The 26,244-nt window shown below is 50.8% G+C and overlaps 2 protein-coding genes across 2 annotated transcripts in view; both read left to right on the plus strand.

Annotated features, from left to right (window-relative positions):
• The window catches only part of LOC140389528 (growth hormone secretagogue receptor type 1-like), a 60,878-nt gene extending 56,404 nt beyond the window's left edge, over window positions 1-4,474 (plus strand). Inside the window, exon 3 of the mRNA XM_072473714.1 lies at window positions 3,674-4,474. Coding sequence (XP_072329815.1) covers window positions 3,674-3,978 — 305 coding nt within the window. The 3' untranslated portion in view covers window positions 3,979-4,474. The remainder of the gene's footprint in view (window positions 1-3,673) is intronic.
• The window catches only part of dynlt2b (dynein light chain Tctex-type 2B), an 832,392-nt gene that overhangs the window by 464,060 nt on the left and 342,088 nt on the right, over window positions 1-26,244 (plus strand). The window lies entirely within an intron of this gene.

The following is a 26,244-nucleotide window of genomic DNA, read 5'->3' on the forward strand; positions in this document are numbered from 1 at the left end:
ACGTACACTCACCCACACTCACACACCCGCACACTTAGACTCGCTCACACTCACACACCTGCATACATACACTCGCTCACACTCACAAACCCACACACATACACTCGCTCACACTCACACACCCACACACATACAATCACTCACACTCACATATACGCACACATACACTCGCTCACACTCACACAGCTGCACACATACACTCACACTCACACTCACACACCAACACACATACACTCGCTCACACTCATACCCACACACATACACTTGCTCACACTCACAACCACGCGTACATACACTCGCTCACACTCACATATCCGCACACATACACTCACTCACACTCACACACCCGCACAGATACATCGCTCACATTCACACACCTGCACACATACACTCGCTCACACACCGGCAAATATACACTCACTCATACTCACACACCTACACACATACACTCGCTCACACTCACACACCTGCCGCATACACTCGCTCACACTCACACAACTGCATGCATACACTTGCTCACACTCACACATCCGCAAACATACACTCGCTCACACTCACACACACCCACACACATGCACTCGCTGACACTCACACACCCACACACATACACTCGCTCACACTCACACACCTGCATACATACACTCGCGCACACTCACACACCTGCATGCAGGCACTTGCTCACACTCACCCACTTGCACACATGCACACTCACACACCTGCACACATACACTCACAGCTACACTCGCTCACACTCACACACACATGCACTCACACACACTCACACACCCACACACATATACTCACTCGCAGACGCATACACTCGCTCACACTCACACACACTCACTCACACTCACATCTGCGCACATACACTCGCTCCCACTCACTCACCTGCACCCATACACTCACTCACATTCACACACACCCACACACATGCACTCGCTCACACTCACACAACTGCATGCATACACTTGCTCACACTCACACACCCGCACACATACACTCGGTCACACTCACACACCCACACACATACACTCGCTCACACTCACACACCTGCATACATACACTCGCTCACACTCACACACCTGCATGCAGGCACTTGCTCACACTCACCCACTTGCACACATGCACACTCACACACCTGCACACATACACTCACTCACACTCACACACATGCACAGCTACACTCGCTCACACTCACACACACACACATGCACTCACTCACACTCACACACCCACACACATATACTCACTCGCACACGCATACACTCGCTCACACACACTCACTCACACTCACATCTGCGCACATACACTCGCTCACACTCACTCACCTGCACCCATACACTCACTCACATTCACACACACCCACACACATGCACTCGCTCACACTCACACACCCACACACATACACTCACTCACACACACACGCATACACTCGCTCACACTCACACTCACTCACACTCCCATCTGCGCACAAACACTCGCTCACACTCACTCACCTGCACCCATACACTCGCTCACACTCACCCACCCACACACATACACTCGCTCACACTTACACACCTGCACGCATACACTCGCTCACATTCACACACCCGCACACGTACACTCACCCACACTCACACACCCGCACACATAGACTCGCTCACACTCACACACCTGCATACATACACTCGCTCACACTCACAAACCCACACACATACACTCGCTCACACTCACACACCCACACACATACAATCGCTCTCACTCACATATACGCACACATACACTCGCTCACACTCACACAGCTGCACACATACACTCACACTCACACTCACACACCAACACACATACACTCGCTCACACTCATACGCACACACATACACTCGCTCACACTCACAACCACGCGTACATACACTCGCTCACACTCACATATCCGCACACATACACTCACTCACACTCACACACCCGCACAGATACATCGCTCACATTCACACACCTGCACACATACACTCGCTCACACACCGGCAAACATACACTCACTCATACTCACACACATACACTCGCTCACACTCACACACCTGCCGCATACACTCGCTCACACTCACACAACTGCATGCATACACTTGCTCACACTCACACATCCGCAAACATACACTCGCTCACACTCACACCCACCCACACACATGCACTCGCTGACACTCACACACCCACACACATACACTCGCTCACACTCACACACCTGCGTAGGTTCTTTACTCAGAGAGTAGTAAGGGTGTGGAATGCCCTGCCTGCAACAGTAGTGGACTCGCCAACACTAAGGGCATTCAAATGGTCATTGGATAGACATATGGACGATAAGGGAATAGTGTAGATGGGCTTTAGAGTGGTTTCACAGGTCGGCACAACATCGAGGGCCGAAGGGCCTGTACTGCGCTGTAATGTTCTATGTTCTATATCCTAAAGGATATCCGATGGGTTTGTACAGCAAGCGACCATGATTTCATGGTCGCCATTTCTGAGGCCAAGTTTTTTAATTCCAGATTAATAAATTGATTTTAAATTCCACCAGCTGCCGCGGTGCGATTTGTACCCGCGGCCCCCGAGCATTAACCTGGGCCTCTGGATTACATGTCCAGTAGCCTAAACCTTCCTCACAATGAACTGGAGGCCAGAACTGGAGGAATGCAGAGAACTCGGAGGGTTTCTAACACTTTGCAAAATTCATTTTTACAGGACGTCGCCGGCTAAGCCCAGCATTTCTTGCCCATCCCGAGTTGCCCTTGAGAAGGCGGTGGTGAGCCGCCTTCTTGAACCGCTGCAGTCCCTGAGGTGTCGGTACACCCACAGTGCTGGGCTGTAGGGCTGGTGGAGATGGCAGAGATAGGGAGATGCAAGGAAACGGAGAGATTTGATGGGTATACGGACCGGGAACCCATGCCGGTCGGTGAAAAGCGGGGGTGTTAACGAATGGTGCAGCCAGGTCGGGATGAGCTGAGCTTTCGTGCAGGCTAGAGGCCGGCCAGCAGATGGAGTAGTTGAGTTCAGAGGCAACAAAGGCGTGGGCGAGGTGGGGGGGTGGGGGGGGGAGCAGTGAGGGTGGGGGGCTCGTGGAGGTGGGCAAGGCAAAGGTTGCTGCAGGCAGCCTTGGTAATGGTGGGGTTACGTAGGACATAGAACATAGAACATTACAGGGCAGCACAGGCCCTTCGGCCCTCGATGTTGCGCCGTCCATATGTTTATCCAATGACCATTTGAATGCCCTTAATGTTGAGTCGGAAATTCAGCTCAGGGCCAAAGAGAGCACCAAAGTTGTGATCAAACTGGGCCAACCTGGACTAGAAGAAGATAGAATTTGGTGAACGGTCATGGAGTGCTGACCCCTAATCGCCATGTCAGAACACATTTCCTTTATCCAGCAGCCTGTCTTGGTTTACAGCCAGAGCTCTGTGTCTGAAATATATTCATTCTTATAATGTGGAAAATGTGGTGGTCAGTTTGAACACAGCAAGAGCCCAAAACCAGCACTGAAACCAAAGTCACCATAACTGACCCTTCCTCTTTCCCAGGTACTCGCGCTGTGCCAGTGTATGCTTGTCACATAGCAATGTTTCTTGAAGCCATTTTCCCCAGTTTCAGGAAGGTTAAGCCTTTGCAATGCCTGACTAACCTCTGCTCCCTCCTCCCTCTCTTCCAGCCGTTGTGGTGTTTGCTTTCGTCCTGTGCTGGCTGCCGTTCCATGTTGGCCGCTACCTCTTCACCAAATCCTCGGAGATCGGCTCCTTTGAGATGCTCCAGATCAGCCAGTACTGCAGCCTGGTCTCTTTCGTCCTCTTCTACCTGAGCGCTGCGATCAACCCCATCCTTTACAACATCATGTCCAAGAAATATCGGGTGGCCGCCCTCAAGCTGTTCCACGTCAAGGAGGCTCCAAGGAGAACCTCGTCGACTGCCAAGAACGTGAGCTGTCCCACCTGGACAGAGACCATTGTGAGCACTTGACCACTGCAGAGCTGCCAAGAGTTACGGTTTGTTCGTAGCCCATGTGCAAACTGCAGGCGGGCATGGCCGATTGGACAAAGAGTGTGTTCGCCCCGTGAGCTGGAAGGGGTGTTGCCCAGTGACGGGGAGGATGAAACAGCCACAGTCTTGGCAACCGCGGTAACTCTAAAAGAACCCACATGATTCCGACGTATTTGGTGTCCCTTTCACCTTGCCTGGCTGCACTGTACATCAGATCATCCAAAAATATTGGGCTGCATATTTGATGCCAGCATATTAATATTTCCCCTGATGCCCTAAAACAAGTAAATTAATGTGGGTGCCGAGTCAACTGGTTAATTGAAGTCACTGTGCGATAATGAACAGGATGCTGTGGTAAGCTGGCCAGAACACTGTAAATTATCTTTGATTTCATGCCCTCCATTGTGTGGTGAGAGAGTTTCTAAAGACGATTCTTTCTTCTTTGTAATGAAATAAACAGCCACAGCTTCAGACAGGACAGCATTGAAACCTCACCACAGTCAAAGGCCAAGGTGCGTCTAAATTGCCTGCTACCAGCCCGCTGGTCACGCAATACAATAATAATGGATTTATTGGCGACTCTTATCAACCACTTTCTACCAATGAGCCGAGGAGAGGCCCAGGAAGGTGGGGGAAATGCCTCGTGATGGCGAGCAGTGGCAACTAGTGGTCCATCAAACCCACTTGCTCCAATATTTCCATAGTTCATTTTTAATAACCCGGATTCCCATTTGTTGACTGGAACTTGATGAAATCCATTAAGTTTCTTGGCGCATCAATGTGACAGTAATCTGATCCAAACACTTATCATTCTTTCAGGATACAATGTTTGGCCAGTATATTTAATTTTCTCTTGTTCTTTGGATATTGGATGATATGTAATGGACAGCATTATTAACATAGAATCTTGGAAATGTGGGCCTACAATATCACAGAGATACTTTATCTCTGTACCGCAGTACAATCACTCAGCTCTTAATCCTCAACAAATCTCCAGCACCTACAAACTTGTATCAAATTGACCAGTGCTGCATTACTCAGTGCCAAACTCCCCAGTGTTGCATTACCCAGTGCCAAACTCCCCAGTGCTGCATTTCCCAGCGCCAAACTCCCCAGTGCTGCATTACCCAGTGCCAAACTCCCCAGTGCTGCATTACCCAGTGCCAACCTCCCCAGTGCTGCATTACCCAGTGCCAAACTCCCCAGTGCTGCATTACCCAGTGCGAAACTCCCCAGTGCAGCATTACCCAGTGCCAAACTTCCCAATGCTGCATTACCCAGTGCCAAACTCCCCAGTGCTGCATTACCCAGTGCCAAACTACCCAGTGCAGCATTACCCAGTGCCAAACTACCCAGTGTAGCATTACCCAGTGCCAAACTCCCCAGTGCTGCATTACTCAGTGCCAACCTCCCCAGTGCTGCATTACCCAGTGCCAAACTCCCAGTGCTGCATTACCCAGTGCCAAACTCCCAGTGCTGCATTACCCAGTGCCAAACTCCCCAGTGCTGCATTACCCAGTGCCAAACTCCCCAGTGCTGCATTACCCAGTGCCAAACTCCCCAGTGCTGCATTGCCCAGCGCCAAACTCCCCAGTGCTGCATTACCCAGTGCCAAACACCCCAGTGCTGCATTACCCAGTGCCAAACTCCCCAGTGCTGCATTACTCAGTGCCAACCTCCCCAGTGCTGCATTACCCAGTGCCAAACTCCCAGTGCTGCATTACCCAGTGCCAAACTCCCAGTGCTGCATTACCCAGTGCCAAACTCCCCAGTGCTGCATTACCCAGTGCCAAACTCCCCAGTGCTGCATTACCCAGTGCCAAACTCCCCAGTGCTGCATTGCCCAGCGCCAAACTCCCCAGTGCTGCATTACCCAGTGCCAAACACCCCAGTGCTGCATTACCCAGCGCCAACCTCCCCAGTGCTGCATTACCCAGAGCCAACCTCCCCAGTGCTGCATTTCCCAGTGCCAAACTCCCCAGTTCTGCATTTCCCAGTGCCAACCTCCTCAGTGCTGCATTACCCAGAGCCAAACTCCCCAGTGCTGCATTACCCAGTGCCAAACTCCCAGTGCTGCATTACCCAGAGCCAAACTCCCCAGTGCTGCATTACCCAGTGCCAAACTCCCAGTGCTGCATTACCCAGTGCCAAACACCCCAGTGCTGCATTACCCAGTGCCAAACTCCCCAGTGCTGCATTACCCAGTGCCAAACTACCCAGTGCAGCATTACCCAGTGCCAAACTACCCAGTGCAGCATTACCCAGTACCAAACTCCCCAGTGCTGCATTACTCAGTGCCAACTTCCCCAGTGCTGCATTACCCAGTGCCAAACTCCCAGTGCTGCATTACCCAGTGCCAAACTCCCAGTGCTGCATTACCCAGTGCCAAACTCCCCAGTGCTGCATTACCCAGTGCCAAACTCCCCAGTGCTGCATTACCCAGTGCCAAACTCCCCAGTGCTGCATTGCCCAGTGCCAAACTCCCCAGTGCTGCATTACCCAGTGCCAAACACCCCAGTGCTGCATTACCCAGCGCCAACCTCCCCAGTGCTGCATTACCCAGTGCCAAACTCCCCAGTGCTGCATTACTCAGTGCCAACCTCCCCAGTGCTGCATTACCCAGTGCCAAACTCCCAGTGCTGCATTACCCAGTGCCAAACTCCCAGTGCTGCATTACCCAGTGCCAAACTCCCCAGTGCTGCATTGCCCAGCGCCAAACTCCCCAGTGCTGCATTACCCAGTGCCAAACACCCCAGTGCTGCATTTCCCAGCGCCAAACTCCCCAGTGCTGCATTACCCAGCGCCAACCTCCCCAGTGCTGCATTACCCAGTGCCAAACTCCCAGTGCTGCATTACCCAGTGCCAAACTCCACAGTGCTGCATTACCCAGTGCCAAACTCCCCAGTGCTGCATTACCCAGTGCCAAACTCCCAGTGCTGCATTACCCAGTGCCAAACTCCCAGTGCTGCATTACCCAGTGCCAAACTCCACAGTGCTGCATTACCCAGTGCCAAACTCCCCAGTGCTGCATTACCCAGTGCCAAACTCCCAGTGCTGCATTACCCAGTGCCAAACTCCCAGTGCTGCATTATTCAGTGCCAAACTCCCGAGTGCTGCATTACCCAGTGCCAAACTCCCAGTGCTGCATTACCCAGTGCCAAACTCCACAGTGCTGCATTACCCAGTGCCAAACTCCCCAGTGCTGCATTACCCAGTGCCAAACTCCCCAGTGCTGCATTACCCAGTGCCAAACTTCCCAGTGCTGCATTGCCCAGTGCCAAACACCCCAGTGCTGCATTTCCCAGCGCCAAACTCCCCAGTGCTGCATTACCCAGCGCCAACCTCCCCAGTGCTGCATTACCCAGTGCCAAACTCCCAGTGCTGCATTACCCAGTGCCAAACTCCACAGTGCTGCATTACCCAGTGCCAAACTCCCCAGTGCTGCATTACCCAGTGCCAAACTCCCAGTGCTGCATTACCCAGTGCCAAACTCCCAGTGCTGCATTACCCAGTGCCAAACTCCACAGTGCTGCATTACCCAGTGCCAAACTCCCCAGTGCTGCATTACCCAGTGCCAAACTCCCAGTGCTGCATTACCCAGTGCCAAACTCCCAGTGCTGCATTATTCAGTGCCAAACTCCCGAGTGCTGCATTACCCAGTGCCAAACTCCCAGTGCTGCATTACCCAGTGCCAAACTCCACAGTGCTGCATTACCCAGTGCCAAACTCCCCAGTGCTGCATTACCCAGTGCCAAACTCCCCAGTGCTGCATTACCCAGTGCCAAACTTCCCAGTGCTGCATTGCCCAGTGCCAAACTCCCCAGTGTTGCATTACCCAGTGCCAACCTCCCCAGTGCTGCATTACCCAGTGCCAAACTCCCCAGTGTTGCATTACCCAGTGCCAAACTCCCCAGTGCTGCATTACCCAGTGCCAAACTCCCCAGTGTTGCATTACCCAGTGCCAAACTCCCCAGTGCTGCATTTCCAAGCGCCAAACTCCCCAGTGCTGCATTACCCAGTGCCAAACTCCCCAGTGCTGCATTACCCAGTGCCAACCTCCCCAGTGCTGCATTACCCAGTGCCAAACTCCCCAGTGCTGCATTACCCAGTGCCAAACTCCCCAGTGCAGCATTACCCAGTGCCAAACTCTCCAGTGCTGCATTACCCAGTGCCAAACTTCCCAGTGCTGCATTGCCCAGTGCCAAACTCCCCAGTGTTGCATTACCCAGTGCCAAACTCCCCAGTGTTGCATTACCCAGTGCCAAACTCCCCAGTGCTGCATTACCCAGTGCCAAACTCCCCAGTGCTGCATTACCCAGTGCCAAACTCCCCAGTGCTGCATTACCCAGTGCCAAACTACCCAGTGCAGCATTACCCAGTGCCAAACTCCCCAGTGCTGCATTACCCAGTGCCAAACTTCCCAATGCTGCATTACCCAGTGCCAACCTCCCCAGTGCTGCATTACCCAGTGCCAAACTCCCCAGTGCTGCATTACCCAGTGCCAAACTCCCCAGTGTTGCATTACCCAGTGCCAACCTCCCCAGTGCTGCATTACCCAGTGCCAAACTTCCCAGTGCTGCATTATTCAGTGCCAAACTCCCCAGTGCAGCATTACCCAGTGCCAACCTCCCCAGTGCTGCATTACCCAGTGCCAAACTCCCCAGTGCTGCATTACCCAGTGCCAAACTTCCCAATGCTGCATTACCCAGTGCCAACCTCCCCAGTGCTGCATTACCCAGTGCCAAACTACCCAGTGCAGCATTACCCAGTGCCAACCTCCCCAGTGCTGCATTACCCAGTGCCAAACTCCCCAGTGCTGCATTACCCAGTGCCAAACTTCCCAGTGCTGCATTGCCCAGTGCCAAACTCCCCAGTGTTGCATTACCCAGTGCCAACCTCCCCAGTGCTGCATTACCCAGTGCCAAACTCCCCAGTGTTGCATTACCCAGTGCCAAACTCCCCAGTGCTGCATTACCCAGTGCCAAACTCCCCAGTGTTGCATTACCCAGTGCCAAACTCCCCAGTGCTGCATTTCCCAGCGCCAAACTCCCCAGTGCTGCATTACCCAGTGCCAAACTCCCCAGTGCTGCATTACCCAGTGCCAACCTCCCCAGTGCTGCATTACCCAGTGCCAAACTCCCCAGTGCTGCATTACCCAGTGCCAAACTCCCCAGTGCAGCATTACCCAGTGCCAAACTTCCCAATGCTGCATTACCCAGTGCCAAACTCCCCAGTGCTGCATTACCCAGTGCCAAACTCCCCAGTGCTGCATTACCCAGTGCCAAACTCCCCAGTGTTGCATTACCCAGTGCCAAACTCCCCAGTGCTGCATTACCCAGTGCCAAACTCCCCAGTGCTGCATTACCCAGTGCCAAACTCCCCAGTGCTGCATTACCCAGTGCCAAACTACCCAGTGCAGCATTACCCAGTGCCAAACTCCCCAGTGCTGCATTACCCAGTGGCAAACTTCCCAATGCTGCATTACCCAGTGCCAACCTCCCCAGTGCTGCATTACCCAGTGCCAAACTCCCCAGTGCTGCATTACCCAGTGCCAAACTCCCCAGTGTTGCATTACCCAGTGCCAACCTCCCCAGTGCTGCATTACCCAGTGCCAAACTCCCCAGTGTTGCATTACCCAGTGCCAAACTCCCCAGTGCTGCATTACCCAGTGCCAAACTCCCCAGTGTTGCATTACCCAGTGCCAAACTCCCCAGTGCTGCATTTCCCAGCGCCAAACTCCCCAGTGCTGCATTACCCAGTGCCAAACTCCCCAGTGCTGCATTACCCAGTGCCAACCTCCCCAGTGCTGCATTACCCAGTGCCAAACTCCCCAGTGCTGCATTACCCAGTGCGAAACTCCCCAGTGCAGCATTACCCAGTGCCAAACTCCCCAGTGCTGCATTACCCAGTGCCAAATTACAAGAACCAAATGACACAACAACAAATCTCCCAGTGGCAAAATCCCCAGCATGAAAAGACCCAGCATCAAGGCTGTCAGTGTCAAATCCCCCTGCACCAAATACTCAACACCAAGGGTCGAGTTTGATGGCCCAAACGTGATGATGGTGGGGGGAGGGGGAGTTAAATATAGTCAGACATTCAAAGCTCTATTACTTTCATCAGGAACAGAGGGAATGGGCTGTAACATTCTCCTCAAATCCACCTGCACCATATCCATGATCATCCAAACCACCAGCACCAACCTCCCAACACAAAATAGCCCAGCACTAAATATACAGCACCAAATCACCGAGCACCAAATCACCGAGCACCAAATCACCGAGCACCAAATCACCGAGCAACAAATCACCGAGCACCAAATCACCGGGAACCAAAGCACCGAGCACCAAATCACTGGGCACCAAATCACCGAGCACCAAATCACTGGGCACCAAATCACCGAGCACCAAATCACCGAGCAACAAATCACCGAGCACCAAATCACCGGGAACCAAAGCACCGAGCACCAAATCACTGGGCACCAAATCACCGAGCACCAAATCACCGGGAACCAATCACCGAGCACCAAATCACCGAGCACCAAATCACCGAGCACCAAATCACCGAGCACCAAATCACCGGGAACCAAATCACCGAGCACCAAATCACTGGGCACCAAATCACCGAGCACCAAATCACCGAGCACCAAATCACCGGGAACCAAATCACCGAGCACCAAATCACTGGGCACCAAATCACCGAGCACCAAATCACCGGGAACCAATCACCGAGCACCAAATCACCGAGCACCAAATCACCGAGCACCAAATCACCGGGCACCAAATCACCGAGCACCAAGTAACCATGTACCAAATCACCAAGCACCAAATCACCGAGCACCAAATCACCGAGCCCCACCCCCGCCCCCCTGCCCCCCAAGCAGGTGAATCGCAGTGAATCAGCTGATCCACAGTGTTTGCAATAATGGAGGATAAATAATGGCCTCAGGAGAGAAGCCTCCTATTCTTCCGTGGAATAGCGCCTGGTATCATTCACACCCAGCGGTGAGGGCGGACAAGGCCTCACCCAAAAGGACGGCACCACCAACAGTGCTGCAGTCCATCAGTGCTAGACTGAGAGTGTCACCCGAGATCAGCCAGCGACACCCACATCCTGCACAAGAATAAAAACAGAGAAAAGGCCATCGAGGAAATCTCCAAACATTATGTGCTGTGTTGCTGTGAGTGTTGATCCTGTAAAACAATTGTGAGTTATTGGTGCTTTGGAGTGCAGTCTTACAGGTAAGATAGCCTGTTTATTGGACAGGAGTAACTGATCATGCCACAGGCTTGAAACAAACTCAAGAGAGTTGAACGGATTAGAGGGAGTGAGATCCCACTCTTAAACCTCTGGACTTAGTAGAAATATCACATACTTTACTGGAGAGGAAAACGCAAACCTAACCCACAGCCTAGTGAGATTGAGTACAATAATACATTCCCTCAGTCAGGCACCTCAGGGACTGAGGGGGGAGCTGGGGGGGGATGGGGGGGTGGGGTGGGGGATGGGAAGCTGCAACAAAACTGGGGATCAGGATAGTGGATCACATATCAAGCCTTCCACACAAGGAAACTTCTGCAAAAGCGTCGGTTCCGAATTGTAATGGAAAGAGCCCTCCTTCCGCTGATTTGCTTTGATGCATACTAACTCCGCACTCACCAGCACTCCACCAATTACATTTTACAATCAGGTCGGTTAATTATGACAAAAAAAATCATCAAAATGGTAAACCAGAAGTAGAAAATGATGCAAATTTGGAGCGAGAAAAGACAGCATGATCCTTGACTGGGCCAGCACACTCATCCACTGAAGCAGGGTTACGGGCGGCACGGTAGCACTGTGGTTAGCACTGTTGCCACACAACGCCGGGGACCCAGGTTCAATTCCCGGCTTGGGTCACTGTCTGTGCAGAGTCGGCACGTCCTCCCCGTGTCTGCGTGGGTTTCCTCCGGGCGCCCCGGTTTCTGCCCACATGTCCCGAACGACGTGCTTGCGATGTGAATTGGACATTCTGAATTCTCCCTCTGTGCACCCGAACAGGCGCCGGAGTGTGGCAACTTCATTGCCGTGTTAATTTAAGCCTCCTTGTGACACCAATAAAGATTATCATGAATTGCTGCTACTGATAAACGCTGGTGGTACTGTGTAGTACTGAAGGAGTGCTGCACTTTCTGAGGTTCTATTTTTCAGAGGAGTTATTTAATCGGGTGCACCCTTACAGGTAAAGGAGGCAACCAGAGATCAGAGTAGATCGGGAGATAGACAAATAGGGAGAAACCGTTCCGCTCACGAAAGGACCGAGAATGAGAGGCAATTGGTGAGGAGGAGAAACCCTATTCACACAGCGAGTGGTTCGGGGTCTGGAATGCACGGTCTGAGAGATGGAGGCAGGTACAATCGAGGCAGAACAGAGGGAAGTAGACGATTATTTGCAGAGCAACAATGTGCAGGGTTATGGGGAGAAGGCGGGGGGAATGGCCTTCGGTGAGTTACTCATTCGGAGAGTTGGTGCAGACACCATTGGCTGAATGACATCCAACTGCACTGTAACAATCCTGTCATTCTATAAAGGGCTGACAGATCCCCCTCTCAGCTTCCAGCATTCCGTTCTCCCGGGTGTCTTCGGCCAATATGTATCCCTGAATCAACACCGCGATAAACAGATTTTCTGATCACCATCATGTCACTGTTCGTGAGATCCTGCTGTGCACAAATTGGCTGGTGCCATTTTTTACATTGCTGAAGTGGCGACACTAATATTCTACTAGTTGCCAGGCGCTTTGAGACATCCTGAGCTTGTGACAGATGCCAAAGAACACTGCACGCTTAATGGTTCGATTCGATTGCATTCAGACAACAGGCCACCCAGCTGAACTGTAAACTCTGCTCTCGCTCTCTCTTTAAGTTTGTCTGGCCTGTGTTTCCAATGGTTTCTGTTTTTAGTTTTGATTTTCTGCAGTTGCAGTGTCTTTATCTTTGCATCGTTAGGGTGGGTGCTCAGTTCTGAAGGAATGCGCTGTCGATGTTTAATGGGCTTTTTCTGCAAACCAGACAATCCCCATTTTAATCTCAGGCAAATCTCAAATTGGACAATTGTTAAACAAATGATCGGCAAGAAGTACGGTTGCATTTTTAAATCTCTCCGATGTAAACAGAGCATCCAAATGTGTTTCACCAAGGGTTTTTTAAATTCTTTCAGGGGATGTGCGTGTCGCTGGCTACGTCAGCATTGATGGCCCATTGCTAGATGCCCTTAAGTAGGTGGTGGGGAGCTGCCTTCTTGAACCGCTGCAGTCCATGAGGTGTAGGTACACCCACTGTGCTGTTAGGGAGGGAGTTCCAGGATTTTGACCCAGCCACAGTGAAGGAGCGGCGATATATTTCTCAGCCAAAATGGTGTGTGGCGTGAAGGGGAGCTTGCAGGCGGTGGTGTTCCCATGTGTCAGCTGCCCTTGTCCTCCTGGGTGGCAGAGGTTGTGAGTTTGGAAGGTGCTGTCCCAAGGTTGAGGTAACTTGGACCATGATCCAGGAAAGTGATCAGGAGATGTGACCAAACGCTGGGCCGAAGTGGAGTTGGTTTATTCGGGGAGCAGAGGGGTGCGGTACTGGTTGTCCCAGCATTGAAATTAGATCTCCAATGCACCCCCAACCTGGAACAGGAAGGTTGTGTGCCTTTTATTCGATGAGCAGGTGATGGTTCTGTTCCATCATTCAATGAGATCTTGGCTGATCTGTACACTCACTCCATCCACCAACCCTGGCTCCATATCCATATTCTTGGCTCAAAATAAAGCCCGCCCATCACAGATTTAAAATCATGAATTGAGATCCCAGTGCCTTTGTGCAGGAGGGAGACCCACTCTTTGTGTGAAGAAACATTTCCTAACTTGCCTCCTGAATGGCCTGGTTCTGACTGCATGATGACGTCCTTTGTCCTCAACTCCAGCCTCAATGAAAACAAGTTTCTTTGTCTCTCTCTCATTTCTGAATCCTGAAAAACCTTTATCAAGTTGCCCCTTAACTCTGCACATTCCAGGCAACACAAGGTTAATCCAATGTAATCACTCCTCACGACAGCGCACATTCGAGGTGATTGGCAAGAGGAGCAGTGAAGAGACGGGGAAAATAGTTTCCACACAGCGAGTGGTTAGGATCTGGAATGTGAGAGTGTGGTGGAGGCAGATTCAACTGAGGCATTCAAAGGGGAATTGGATGAATATGTGGATAGCAAGACTCTGCAGGGTTGTGGGGAGAAGGTGGGGGAGTGGCACTGGGGTGAATTGCTCCTTCGGAGGATCAGCGCAGGCATGAATGGGCCGAATGGCCTCCTGTGCTGTACGGCAGCACGGTAGCATTGTGGATAGCACAATTGCTTCACAGCTCCAGGGTCCCAGGTTCAATTCCGGCTTGGGTCACTGGCTGTGCGGAGTCTGCTCATCCTCCCCGTCTGTGCGTGGGTTTCCTCCGGGTGCTCCGGTTTCCTCCCACAGTCCAAAGATGTGCAGGTTAGGTGGATTGGCTGTGCTAAATTGCCCTTAGTGTCCAAAATTGCCCTTAGTGGTGGGTGGGGTTGCTGGGTTATGGGGATAGGGTGGAGGTGTTGACCTTGGGTAGGGTGCTCTTTCCAAGAGCCGGTGCAGACTCAATGGGCCGAATGGCCTCCTTCTGCACTGTAAATTCTATGATAATCTATGAACCATTCTCTGATTCTGCGGTAATGCTGACAGTACACTCGATTGTTCAATGACACCAAAGAAGGCCACTCGGCCAATCCTGCCTGTCCTGGCTCTTTGAAACAGCAATGCAAACAGAGGCACTCTGTGGAGATTTAAGGGGAACACAGCAGAGTAAAGGTCACCTGGTCTGGGAGACCAATCGGGACTCAGAATGGGGATGCAACCCAGGGGGAGGGGATCTCCGAGGGCGGGTGTGTTTGAGAATTAGCTGCAAACACACTGCTGCTCTTGAAGATCACTAAATAAGTCCGTTTTTGTTCAGTACAGAACGTCTCTCAAAGTGCATCATTACACATTCTAGCCTCACAGCCCTGCAACGTTTCTGCTCCTCCGTGCATTTATTCGCAGTTAAACATTCGAATACTGATGAACTTGGAGGAACATTTGAAAGCTTTGAGCTTTGAGTTGTGGGTAATTTGTGACTTGCTGGGTTGCTGGTCAGAAAGCAGAACGCCTTCGAAGGCACCCTCAATCTCTCAGTACCGCACTCGCTTTTCCCATTCCGATGCTGGGGTTGGACTGTACAAAGTGGAAATGTCTGTGTATAAATGACCTTGATGTAAAAAATAATGTGATTTATCGATGTACAATTTTCAGTGACATGTATTTATTCCTTGTTGTGGGCTCCGAAATGTGAACGTCGATGTAAGTTTTATTAAAAGGTGTCCTGAGAGAGCTGGTCTGTGGCCGCGAGTTGTTCTTTTAACTCCCAAATCGCAGACATGTGAAGAGGTTCCCTCACTAAAGTTAGACCACACCTACCTGCATCGCACTGCCTGCCATTCTGGGCAACATACATGAGCAAGGATGGCCTGTGAGGGGGGCAGGGAGGGGGAGGGGGGCGGGTGGGGGGAGGGGGGTGGGGGGGATGTGGGAGGGCGAGGGGGGGGGAGTTCAGCACAGATTTATGAGACTGAATTCTGGACACAAAGGGCAGAATGCTATGCTCCCCTTCAGGGGGGTTCTGAGCAGAAGAGGAACCCCCCCCCCCGCCCCCCGCTTTCCGGGATCCCACTGTCGTGTTGGGTGCTCTGCTACACAGACGAACCAACACGGTTGCAGATGGTACAACTCAGTTTTATTACTATCAATAACAACATCTGTAAACTGGTTACTGTGGTTCGTTCATTACCCTCTAACCTGTGGAACCAGCCCTAACACTACCTTGGAGAAGCACTCAGCACATGGTGAATGTCTGAGTGGCACGCTGTGAGCTCTGTGCCCTGAGCTGTCTCCTGCTGGAATGAGCGGGAAGTGTCGTGTTTCCCGTTTTATAGTGTGTCTGCTCTTGCTTGTGATTGGCTGTGATGTTGTGTGTGTATTGATTGGTCCATTGATCTGTCCATCAGTGTGTATGTAAGTTTGCACCATGATGTTTATCTAAATATCATGACACCCACCTTCCCAAACACCTTCCAGAAAGCCTTTGACAAGGTGCCACACAAAAGGTTGCTGCATAAGATAAAGATGCATGGCATTAAGGGGAAAGTAGTAGCATGGATAGAGGATTGGTTAATTAATAGAAAGCAAAGAGTGGGGATTAATGGGTGTTTCTCTGGTTGGCAATCAGTAGCTAGTGGTGTCCCTCAGGGATCAGTGTTGGGCCCACAATTGTTCACAAGTTATATAGATGATTCGGAGTTGGGGACCAAGTGCAAAGTGTCCAAGTTTGCAGATGACACCAAGATGAGTGGTAAAGCAAAAAGTGCAGAGGATACTGGAAGTCTGCAGAGGGATTTGGATAGGTTAAGTGAATGGGCTAGGGTCTGGCGATAGAATACAATGTTGACAAATGTGAGGTTATCCATTTTGGTAGGAATAACAGCAAAAGGGATTATTATTTAAATGATAAAATATTGAAACATGCTGCTGTGCAGAGAGACCTGGGTGTGCTAGTGCATGAGTCGCAAAAAGTTGGTTTACAGGTGCAACAGGTGATTAAGAAGGCAAATGGAATTTTGCTCTTCATTGCTGGAGGGATAGAGTTTAAGACTAGGGAGGTTATGCTGCAGTTATATAAGGTGTTAGTGAGGCCACACCTGTAGTATTGTGTTCAGTTTTGGTCTCCTTACTTGAGAAAGGACGTACTGGCACTGGAGGGTGTGCAAAGGAGATTCACTAGGTTAATCCCAGAGCTGAAGGGGTTGGATTACGAGGAGAGCTTGAGTCGACTTGGACTGTACTCGTTGGAATTTAGAAGTATGAGGGGGGATCTTACAGAAACATATAAAATTATGAAGGGAATAGATAGGATAGACGCGGGCAGGTTGTTTCCACTGGCGGGTGAGAGCAGAACTAGGGGGCATAGCCTCAAAATAAGGGGAAGTAGATTTAGGACTGAGTTTAGGAGGAACTTCTTCACCCAAAGGGTTGTGAATCTATGGAATTCCTTGCCCAGTGAAGCAGTAGAGGCTCCTTCATTAAATGTTTTTAAGATAAAGATAGATAGTTTTTTGAAGAATAAAGGGTTTAAGGGTTATGGTGTTCGGGCCGGAAAGTGGAGCTGAGTCCACAAAAGATCAGCCATGATCTCATTGAATGGTGGAGCAGGATCGAGGGGCCAGATGGCCTACTCCTGCTCCTAGTTCTTATGTTCTTATGTTCAAACCAAGACACAATTTCACACTTGGGCAGGCAGGGCCTCAGGCCTTTCACCTATTAAGACTCCTAAATGGCCACAGGGCCGGATCCCATTCAGCTTCAACTTGTCGGTTGGTGGGTGCTGGTGTGGGAAGGGTGGGAAAATGACATTTGAATTTTTCTCCTTCTCTGGGTGGGAAGGAAGGGGGACGATGGGCGATGTTTGATGACAAACCCTGTCACAGCTGCTTCCCAAAGATGTCCCAGATATTTGCCTGAGCCCCTGGGTGATCGATTATCACCAGACCGCGTTGGGGATCCCTGCTTCTTCACGGACTGTTCCAGGTGGAGTGGTATTGTCACGGTGTTAGTAATCCAGAGGCTCAGGCCAACGCTCTGGGGGACATTGGTTCAAATCCCACCACGGCTGCTGGTGGAATTAAAGTTCAATCAATAAAGCTGGAATATAAAGCCAGCATGAATGTCTGTCTAGCAGCGGAGGAAATCTGCCTCCATGTCCAGTCCTACAGCAATGTGGTTGACTCTTACCTTCTCCCTGAAATCAGTTCAAGGGCAATCCCTTGAAAGAATAAATACAGAGAACCGATGGGAAGGAAGATGTTTCTGGTGTTTGGATCATTTCTTCACCAAATGAATGTCGAGTCAAAGGAGGAAGTTCACTGGATCAGTGACTCACACACTTCGCCAAAACAAAGGACAAGGACGCAAAGCTGGGTCTTGGAAACAGTGAGATGTTAGACAAATTCATGTCATGCCATTCATGACCTCAGCAGCAACTAAATAACACCTTGAATATCATTTTAACATTGTAGGTGTCACGGGGACCTGGGTTCGATTCCCCGCTGGGTCACTGTCTGTGCGGAGTCTGCACGTTCTCCCCTGTGTGTGCGCGTGGGTTTCCTCCGGATGCTCCGGTTTCCTCCCACAGTCCAAAGATGTGCAGGTTAGGTGGATTGGCCGTGCTCAATTGCCACTTGGTTTCCAAAAAGGTTGGGTGGGGTTACTGGGTTACAGGGATAGGGTGGAGGTGTGGGTTAAACTAGGGTGCTCTTTCCAAGGGCCGGTGCAGACCCAATGGGCCGAATGGCCTCCTTCTGCACAGGGTTTCTATTACCCATGAACCAAGTGACATCCGAACAGCACTTACGAGTCTCTGAAATGGAGAATCCCACCCTCGGTCTCCGGCGGGAATCCAGGTGTGATTTCCGCCGGATAGTTTGGCATGATCCAGATCGCAATCCTCCCTCACTTACAAATTTTTTTGGAGGGGTGCGGGGGCGAGTTTTGCACCCACACTAAGAGGGGCAGGGCCTAAACATGGCAACAAGTCCGGCTTCAGAGATTGGAAGTTCTAGTGTAGTTCACCCCCCCCCCCCACACCGCACATCAGCAGCATCTGGGCTTCAGTCCCTCCTCCCCTTTCTCCCCTCCCCTCCCTCCTGCTTCAAGGATTGCTGGTATCGGGGCCCTCCGGATGGTCGTTCCTTCAGACCCCCCCAACACCCCCGTTCTCCCTGACATCAGCCTCCCCCCCCCCCCCCCCCCACCAAAGCCCACAATCGCTGGTCCAAGTAGCCCTCCCCTCCCCCCCCCAGCTGAGCTACACCCTTCTATGGGCTCCCCAAATGCCCCCCTTCGGGCCGTGCTCCTTTCAGACCCCATCCCTTGGCAGTGCCAAACCGCCGACAGCGCTCTCCGTGCCCCGCCATGTGTTTGGTGGCGGCGAAGGCCGTCTCTCAGTGGCCCGATGGCAGGAGCTCGGGTGCTGACGTTCTCCTTTAAAAACGTTTTATAAATTTAGTCTACCCAATTCTTTTTTTTTCCGATTGAGGGGCAGTTTAGCGTGGCCAATCCACCTCACCCACACATCTTTGGGTTGTGGGGGCAAAACGCACGCAGACACGGGGGGGGAATGTGCAAACTCCACACGGACAGTGACCCAGGACCGGGATCGAACCCGGGTCTTCAGTGCCGTGAAGCAGCAGTGCTAACTGCGCCACCGTGCCGCCCCTTAAACATGAAAGTGATGCTTCATTTGGACAGTGTTATGAGCCCGGGTTCGGAAAACTCCAAAGTATATCATAGAGTTCACCTGACCTACAACTGTTTATTGATTTTAGTTACGATGAGCACAAGGCCGTGCCTTTCAGGTGTTATTCGACATAGGCCTTAAGCACTTTTAATCAAAAACAAGCTTTATCCTACGAATTTAGTTAACATTTTTATAAATACACATACAATACAAACATAAATACCCCACACAGCTACAGTACTCTATGTATCACCCTTAATAAATTCCCCCTTTAACTGTTCCAATTTAATAACAAGATCCCAGAAACCAGAAACCTCTTTTCAAAGGTGTGGCCCAGCACACGGCACTCAAGACCTGGTTGAGATCCTCCTGTTTTCTTTCCAAAACAGCAGGTTTGAATTCCCTCCAGATAACAGTTAGCACTTTTAAGTTATCAAGTAATCCGGAAACAGCTTTTTAAACTGAAGATAGAGGCAGGCTAAGATACTTCTCTTTCTGAGTACAGCAGCCAAAGGTGAAAACGAAAGCAAAAACTCAGAGCCACAAACCAGCCCCCAAACCAAAGCGAAAGTAAAACCAACTCCCAGAGCCACAGCCCAGCTCCACCCACACAATGACACCGCTGAAGCCATGTGATAAGACAAAATCAGTTCCTAAAGGGACACTCCCATGACAACAGACTCAAATGGCTGACATAAAATAAATGGCTCTTGGTTCCTATCACACCCAGCCTGCGTTCAAAGGATACTATCTTTTCAACATGAAATACTGTGAGAAAGTGATCTTTCACTGAGGTGTCATTTGGCAAAACTATGAAGTGGTTTATCACTTGGCAATTTTGATTGAAGAAGGAACCTGCACAAGGCACGGTAGCACAGTGATTAACACTGCTGTCTCACACCGCCAGGGACCTGGGTTCAATTCCGGCTTGGGTCACTGTCTGTGCGGAGTCTGCACGTTCTCCCCGTGACTGCGTGGGTTTCCTCCGGGTGCTCCGGTTTCCTCCCACAGTCCAAAATGTGCAGGCTAGGTGGACTGGCCGTGATAAATTGAACTTTAGTGTCCACAAGGATAGGTGGAGTTACTGGGTTATGGGGATAGGGTGGAGGCCTAGGCAGGTTGCTCTTTCAGTGGTTCGGAGACACAATGGGCTGAATGGCCCCCTTCTGCACCGTAGGGATTCTATGTCAGGGCAGGTAACTAAAGTATTGCACAGAGAAGTAGGTTTGAAGGGTGTTCTATCAGAGCAGAGAGAGGTAGAAATTCCAGAGCTTAGTATCCAGGCAGCCAATAGCACGGCTGCCAATGATTAAAATTGGAAATGTGCTCCGGAGGGTGAACGCCTCCACCTCGTGCGCTAGGCTGAGGCTGATAACAGCTGAAGGTGGTGTATAGAGCGCACCTTACAAGGGCGAGGATGAGCCGGCTCTTTGAGGGGGTGGAAGATGTGTGTGAACGTTGCCCTGCAAACCACGTTCATATGTTTTGGTCCTGTCCAAAGCTGGAGAATTACTAGAAGGAGGTGTTTCAAGGTAATCTCTAAAGTGATGCACGTGAAACTGGACCCGGGCCCTCGGGAGGCCATATTCGGGGTGTCGAACCAGCCGGGGTTGGAAACGGGCGGGGAGGCAGATGTTATAGCTCTCGCCTCGTTTATTGCCCGAAGGCGGATCCTGTTAGGGTGGAGATCAACCCCTCCACCCTGTGCGTGGCGGGGGGACCTGCTGGAATTCTTAACTTCTTAACGCTTGAAAAGGTCAAATTTGAACTGAGGGGAAGGCTGGAGGGGTTCTACAATTCATGGGCGTTATTCAAAGAACAAAGAAAAGTACAGCACAGGTACAGGCCCTTCGGCCCTCCAAGCCCGTGCCGACCATGCTGCCCATCTAAACAAAAATCTTCTGTACTTCCGGTATCCGTATCCCTCTATTCCCATCCTATTCATGTATTTGTCAAGATGCCCCTTAAACGTCACTATTGTCCCTGCTTCCACCACCTCCTCCAGCAACGAGTTCCAGGCACCCACTAGCCTCTGTGCAAAAAACTTACCTCGTACATCTCTAAACCTTGCCCCTCACACGTTAAACCTATGCCCCCTAGTAATTGACCCCTCTACCCTGGGAAAAAGTCTCTGACTATCCACCCTGTCTATGCTCCTCATAATTTTGTAGTCCTCTATCAGGTCGCCCCTCAACCTCCTTCGTTCCAGTGAGAACAAACCGAGTTTATTCAACCTCTCCTCATAGCTAATGCCCTCCATACCAGGAAACATCATGGTAAATCTCGTTTGCACCCTCTCTAAAGCCTCCACATCCTTCTGGTAGTGTGGCAACCAGAATTGAACACTATACTCCAAGTGTGGCCTAACTGAGGTTCTATACAGCTGCAACATGTCTTGCCAATTTTTATACTCAATGCCCCTGCCAATGAAGGCAAGCATGCCGTATGCCTGCTTGACTACCTTCTCCACCTGTGTTGCCCCTTTCCGTGACCTGTGGACCAAGATCACCCTGACTAACAATACTCTTGAGGGTTCCACCATTCACTGTATATTCCCTACCTGTATTAGACCTTCCAAAATGCATTATCTCACATTTGTCCGGATTAAACTTCATCTGCCATCTCGCCGCCCAAGTCTCCAAATGATCTAAATCCTGCTGTATCCTCTGACAGTCCTCATCGCTATCCGCAATTCCACCAACTTTTGTGCCGTCTGCAAACTTACTAATCAGACCAGTTGCATTTTCCTCCAAATCATTTATATATACTACGAACAGCAAAGGTCCCAGCACTGATCCCTGCGGAACACCACTAGTCACAGCCCTCCAATTAGAAAAGCACCCTTCCATTGCTACTCTCTGCCTTCTATGACCTAGCCAGTTCTGTATCCACCTTGCCAGCTCACCCATGATCCCGTGTGACTTCACCTTTTGTACTAGTCTACCATGAGGGACCTTGTCAAAGGCCTTACTGAAGTCCATATAGACAACATCCACTGCCCTACCTGCATCAATCATCTTTGTGACCTCCTCGAAAAACTCTATCAAGTTAGTGAGACACGACCTCCCCTTCACAAAACCGTGCTGCCTCTCGCTAATACGACCACTTGCTTCCAAATGGGAGTAGATCCTGTCTCGAAGAATTCTCTCCAGTAATTTCCCTACCACTGACATAAGGCTCAGCGGCCTGTAGTTCCCTGGATTATCCTTGCTAGCCTTCTTAAACAAAGGAACAACATTGGCTATTCTCCAGTCCTCCGGGACATCACCTGAAGACAGTGAGGATCCAAAGATTTCTGTCAAGGCCTCAGCAATTTCCTCTCTTGCCTCCTTTAGTTTTCTGGGGTAGATCCCATCAGGCCCTGGGGACTTATCCACCTTAATATTTTTGAAGATGTCCAACACCTCGTCTTTTTGGATCTCAATGTGACCCAGGCTATCTACACACCCTTCTCCAGACTCAACATCCACCAATTCCTTCTCTTTGGTGAATCCTGATGCAAAGTATTAATTTAGTACCTCGCCCATTTCCTCTGGCTCCACACATAGATTCCCTTACCTATCCTTCAGTGGGCCAACCCTTTCCCTGGCTACCCTCTTGCTTTTTATGTACGTATAAAAAGCCTTGGGATTTTCCTCAACCCTATTTGCCAATGACTTTTCGTGACCCCTTTTAGCCCTCCTGACTCCTTGCTTAAGTTCCTTCCTACTTTCCTTATATTCCACACAGGCTTCGTCTGTTCCCAGCCTTCTAGCCCTGACAAATGCCTCCTTTTTCTTTTTGACGCGGCCTACAATATCTCTCGTTATCCAAGGATCGCGAAATTTGCCATATTTATCCTTCTTCCTCACAGGAACATGCCGGTCCTGAATTCCTTTCAACTGACATTTGAAAGTCTCCCACATGTCAGATGTTGATTTACTCTTAAACATCCGCACCCAATCTATGGGCGGAATTCTCCCCCAACGGCGCGATGTCCGCCGACTGGCGCCAAAAACGGAGATGGCTCCGCATCTTTGGGGGCCGAGCCCCAACATTGAGGGGCTAGGCCGACGCCGGAGGGATTTCCGCCCCGCCAGCTGGCAGAAATGGCGTTTGTTGCCCCGCCAGCTGGCGCGGAAATGCGGCGCATGCGCGGGAGCGTCAGCGGCCGCCGACAGTTTCCCGCGCATGCGCAGTGGGGAGAGTCACTTCCTCCTCCGCCATGGTGGAGACCGTGGTGGAGGCGGAAGGGAAAGAGTGCCCCCACGGCACAGGCCCGCCCGTGGATTGGTGGGCCCCGATCGCGGGCCAGGCCACCGTGGGGGCACCCCCTGGGGTCAGATCACCCCGCGCCCCCCCCAGGACCCCGGAGCCCGCCCACGCCGCCTGGTCCCGCCGGTAAATACCAGCTTTGATTTACGCCGGCGGGACTTTGGCCCATCCGGGCCGGAGAATTGAGCGGGGGTCCCGCCAACCGGCGCAGCCCGATTCCCGCCCCCGCCCAATCTCCGGTACCGGAGACTTCGGCGGGGGCAGGGGCGGGATTCACGGCGGCCATCGGCCATTCTCCGACCTGGCGGGGGGTCGGAGAATGACGCCCTATGTTCTTCAGTTCCCGCCTAATATTTGTTACAATTAGCCTTCCCCCAATTTAGCACATTCACCCTAGGGCCACTCTTATCCTTGTCCACCAGCACTTTAAAATTTACTGAATTGTGGTCACTGTTCCCAAAATGCTCCCCTACTGAAACCTCTACCACCTGGCTGGGCTCATTCCCCAATACCAGGTCCAGTACAGCCCATTCCCTAGTTGGACTATCTACACATTGTTTTAAGAAGCCCTCCTGGATGCTCCTTACAAACTCTGCCCCCTCCAAGCCGCTAGCACTAAGTGAGTCCCAGTCAATATTGGGGAAGTTAAAGTTTCCCATCACAACAACCCTGTTGCTTTTACTCCTTTCCAAAATCTGTCTACCTATCTGCTCCTCTATCTCCCGCTGGCTGTTGGGAGGCCTGTAGTAAACCCCCAACATTGTGACTGCACTCTTCTTATTCCTGATCTCTACCCATATAGCCTCGCTGCCCTCTGAGGTGTCCTCCCGCAGTACAGCTGTGACATTCTCCCTAATCAGTAGCGCAACTCCTCCACCCCTTTGATATCCCCCTCTATCCCACCTGAAACATCTAAATCCTGGAATGTTTAGCTGCCAATCCAGTCCTTCCCTCAACCAGGTCGCTGTAATGGCAACAACATCATAGTTCCAAGTACTAATCCAAGCTCTAAGTTCATCTGCCTTACCTGTTATGCTTCTTGCATTAAAACATATGCACTTCAGGCCACCAGTCCCGCTGTTTTCAGCAACATCTCCCTGTCTGCTCTTCCTCAGAGCCATACCGGCCCTATTCCCTTGTTCTCCCTCAATGCTTTCACCTTCTGACCTATTGCTCCGGTACCCACCCCCCTGCCATATTAGTTTAAACCCTCCCGTGTGACACTAGCAAACCTCGCGGCCAGGATATTTATGCCTCTCCAGTTTAGATGCAACCCGTCCTTCTTATACAGGTCACACCTGCCCCGGAAAAGCTCCCAGTGGTCCAGATAACGGAAACCCTCCCTCCTACACCAGCTGTTTAGCCACGTGTTTAGCTGCTCTATCTTCCTATTTCTAGCCTCACTGGCACATGGCACAGGGAGTAATCCCGAGATTACAACCCTAGAGGTCCTGTCTTTTAACTTTCTGCCTAGCTCCCTGAACTCCTGCTGCAGGACCTCATGCCCCTTCCTGCCTAAGTCATTAGTACCAATATGTGCAATGACCTCTGCCTGTTTGCCCTCCCCTTTCAGGATGCCCGCTACCCGTTCGGAGATATCCTGGTCCCTGGCACTGACGAATGTGATATAAAATAGTTACTTTAGAGATATTAGTTAATGTAATGTAGAAATAAGCCACTTTGATTCTGGCAAGTAGAGACAAAGGATTTTAGACCGCATGGAAAAAAGAAGGAAGAGGTGTGCCTATGAGAGTGATGCTGAATTGATAGGGGCCGGAGAAAGGGATTGGAAGTGAGTCAATCAGAATAGATCAAACAAGTCAGGAGGGATATAGGATGACCTATGGGTGTCGAGTATGTGAAACTTGATGCCATTTGAATGTATCAGTACTGATCTCTTTGTCTGGGACATTCACTTAGTTCCCGGGGCTGCAGAGAGCAACATGTTATCTGTATCACTGTGGACTAGGTAGCTTGCAAGCTGAATAAAATAACTATTGTTATACTTGCAAATCCATCTCGACTTTTATTGAGGCCAGACTGACGGATAAAGAAATTTGGGATTCAACATTTGGTGCCAAAAACCGGGATTTATCAGGGCGATCCTGGTCCAACTGCGAAATCAGAATTAGACTGATTATGAACAGGAGGATGGGGAACGAGGGCCCTCAATGTAGAACTGGAAAATGACCGCGCATTGATTGTTCCCCTCTTCTTATCGTCTGATTAGTCTGGTCACTCGCGGTTGACACAGAAAGTCCGCCTCGACGAAATCACAGGTCAGTCTGGGGATTAGCAATTTAATTGATGGGATTTCATATTGTTGATTCGGCTTGGGTTAGGGTTTTGGGTTGATGTGACATCTCAAATGATGATTCAATTCCAAGTATAAGGGTTCAGAGGCTGATGGGACTTCAGTAATGAAGGTTCAGTCTATTATATGGGTTCAGGGGCTGATGGGACTTCAGTAATGAAGGTTCAGTCCAGTATAACTGTTTTTAAATCTGAAGATGGTTCAACTCTATGTGTGAGTGTTTTAAATATATAGTTGATTAAGCTAAAATTGTCTCCTTGGACTGTATTGGCGAAAAACGCAGTTCCGAGGATTAGTTGAGATTGTGG

Source organism: Scyliorhinus torazame, chromosome 14 (assembly GCF_047496885.1).
Source record: "Scyliorhinus torazame isolate Kashiwa2021f chromosome 14, sScyTor2.1, whole genome shotgun sequence".
NCBI classification, from domain to species: domain Eukaryota; kingdom Metazoa; phylum Chordata; class Chondrichthyes; order Carcharhiniformes; family Scyliorhinidae; genus Scyliorhinus; species Scyliorhinus torazame.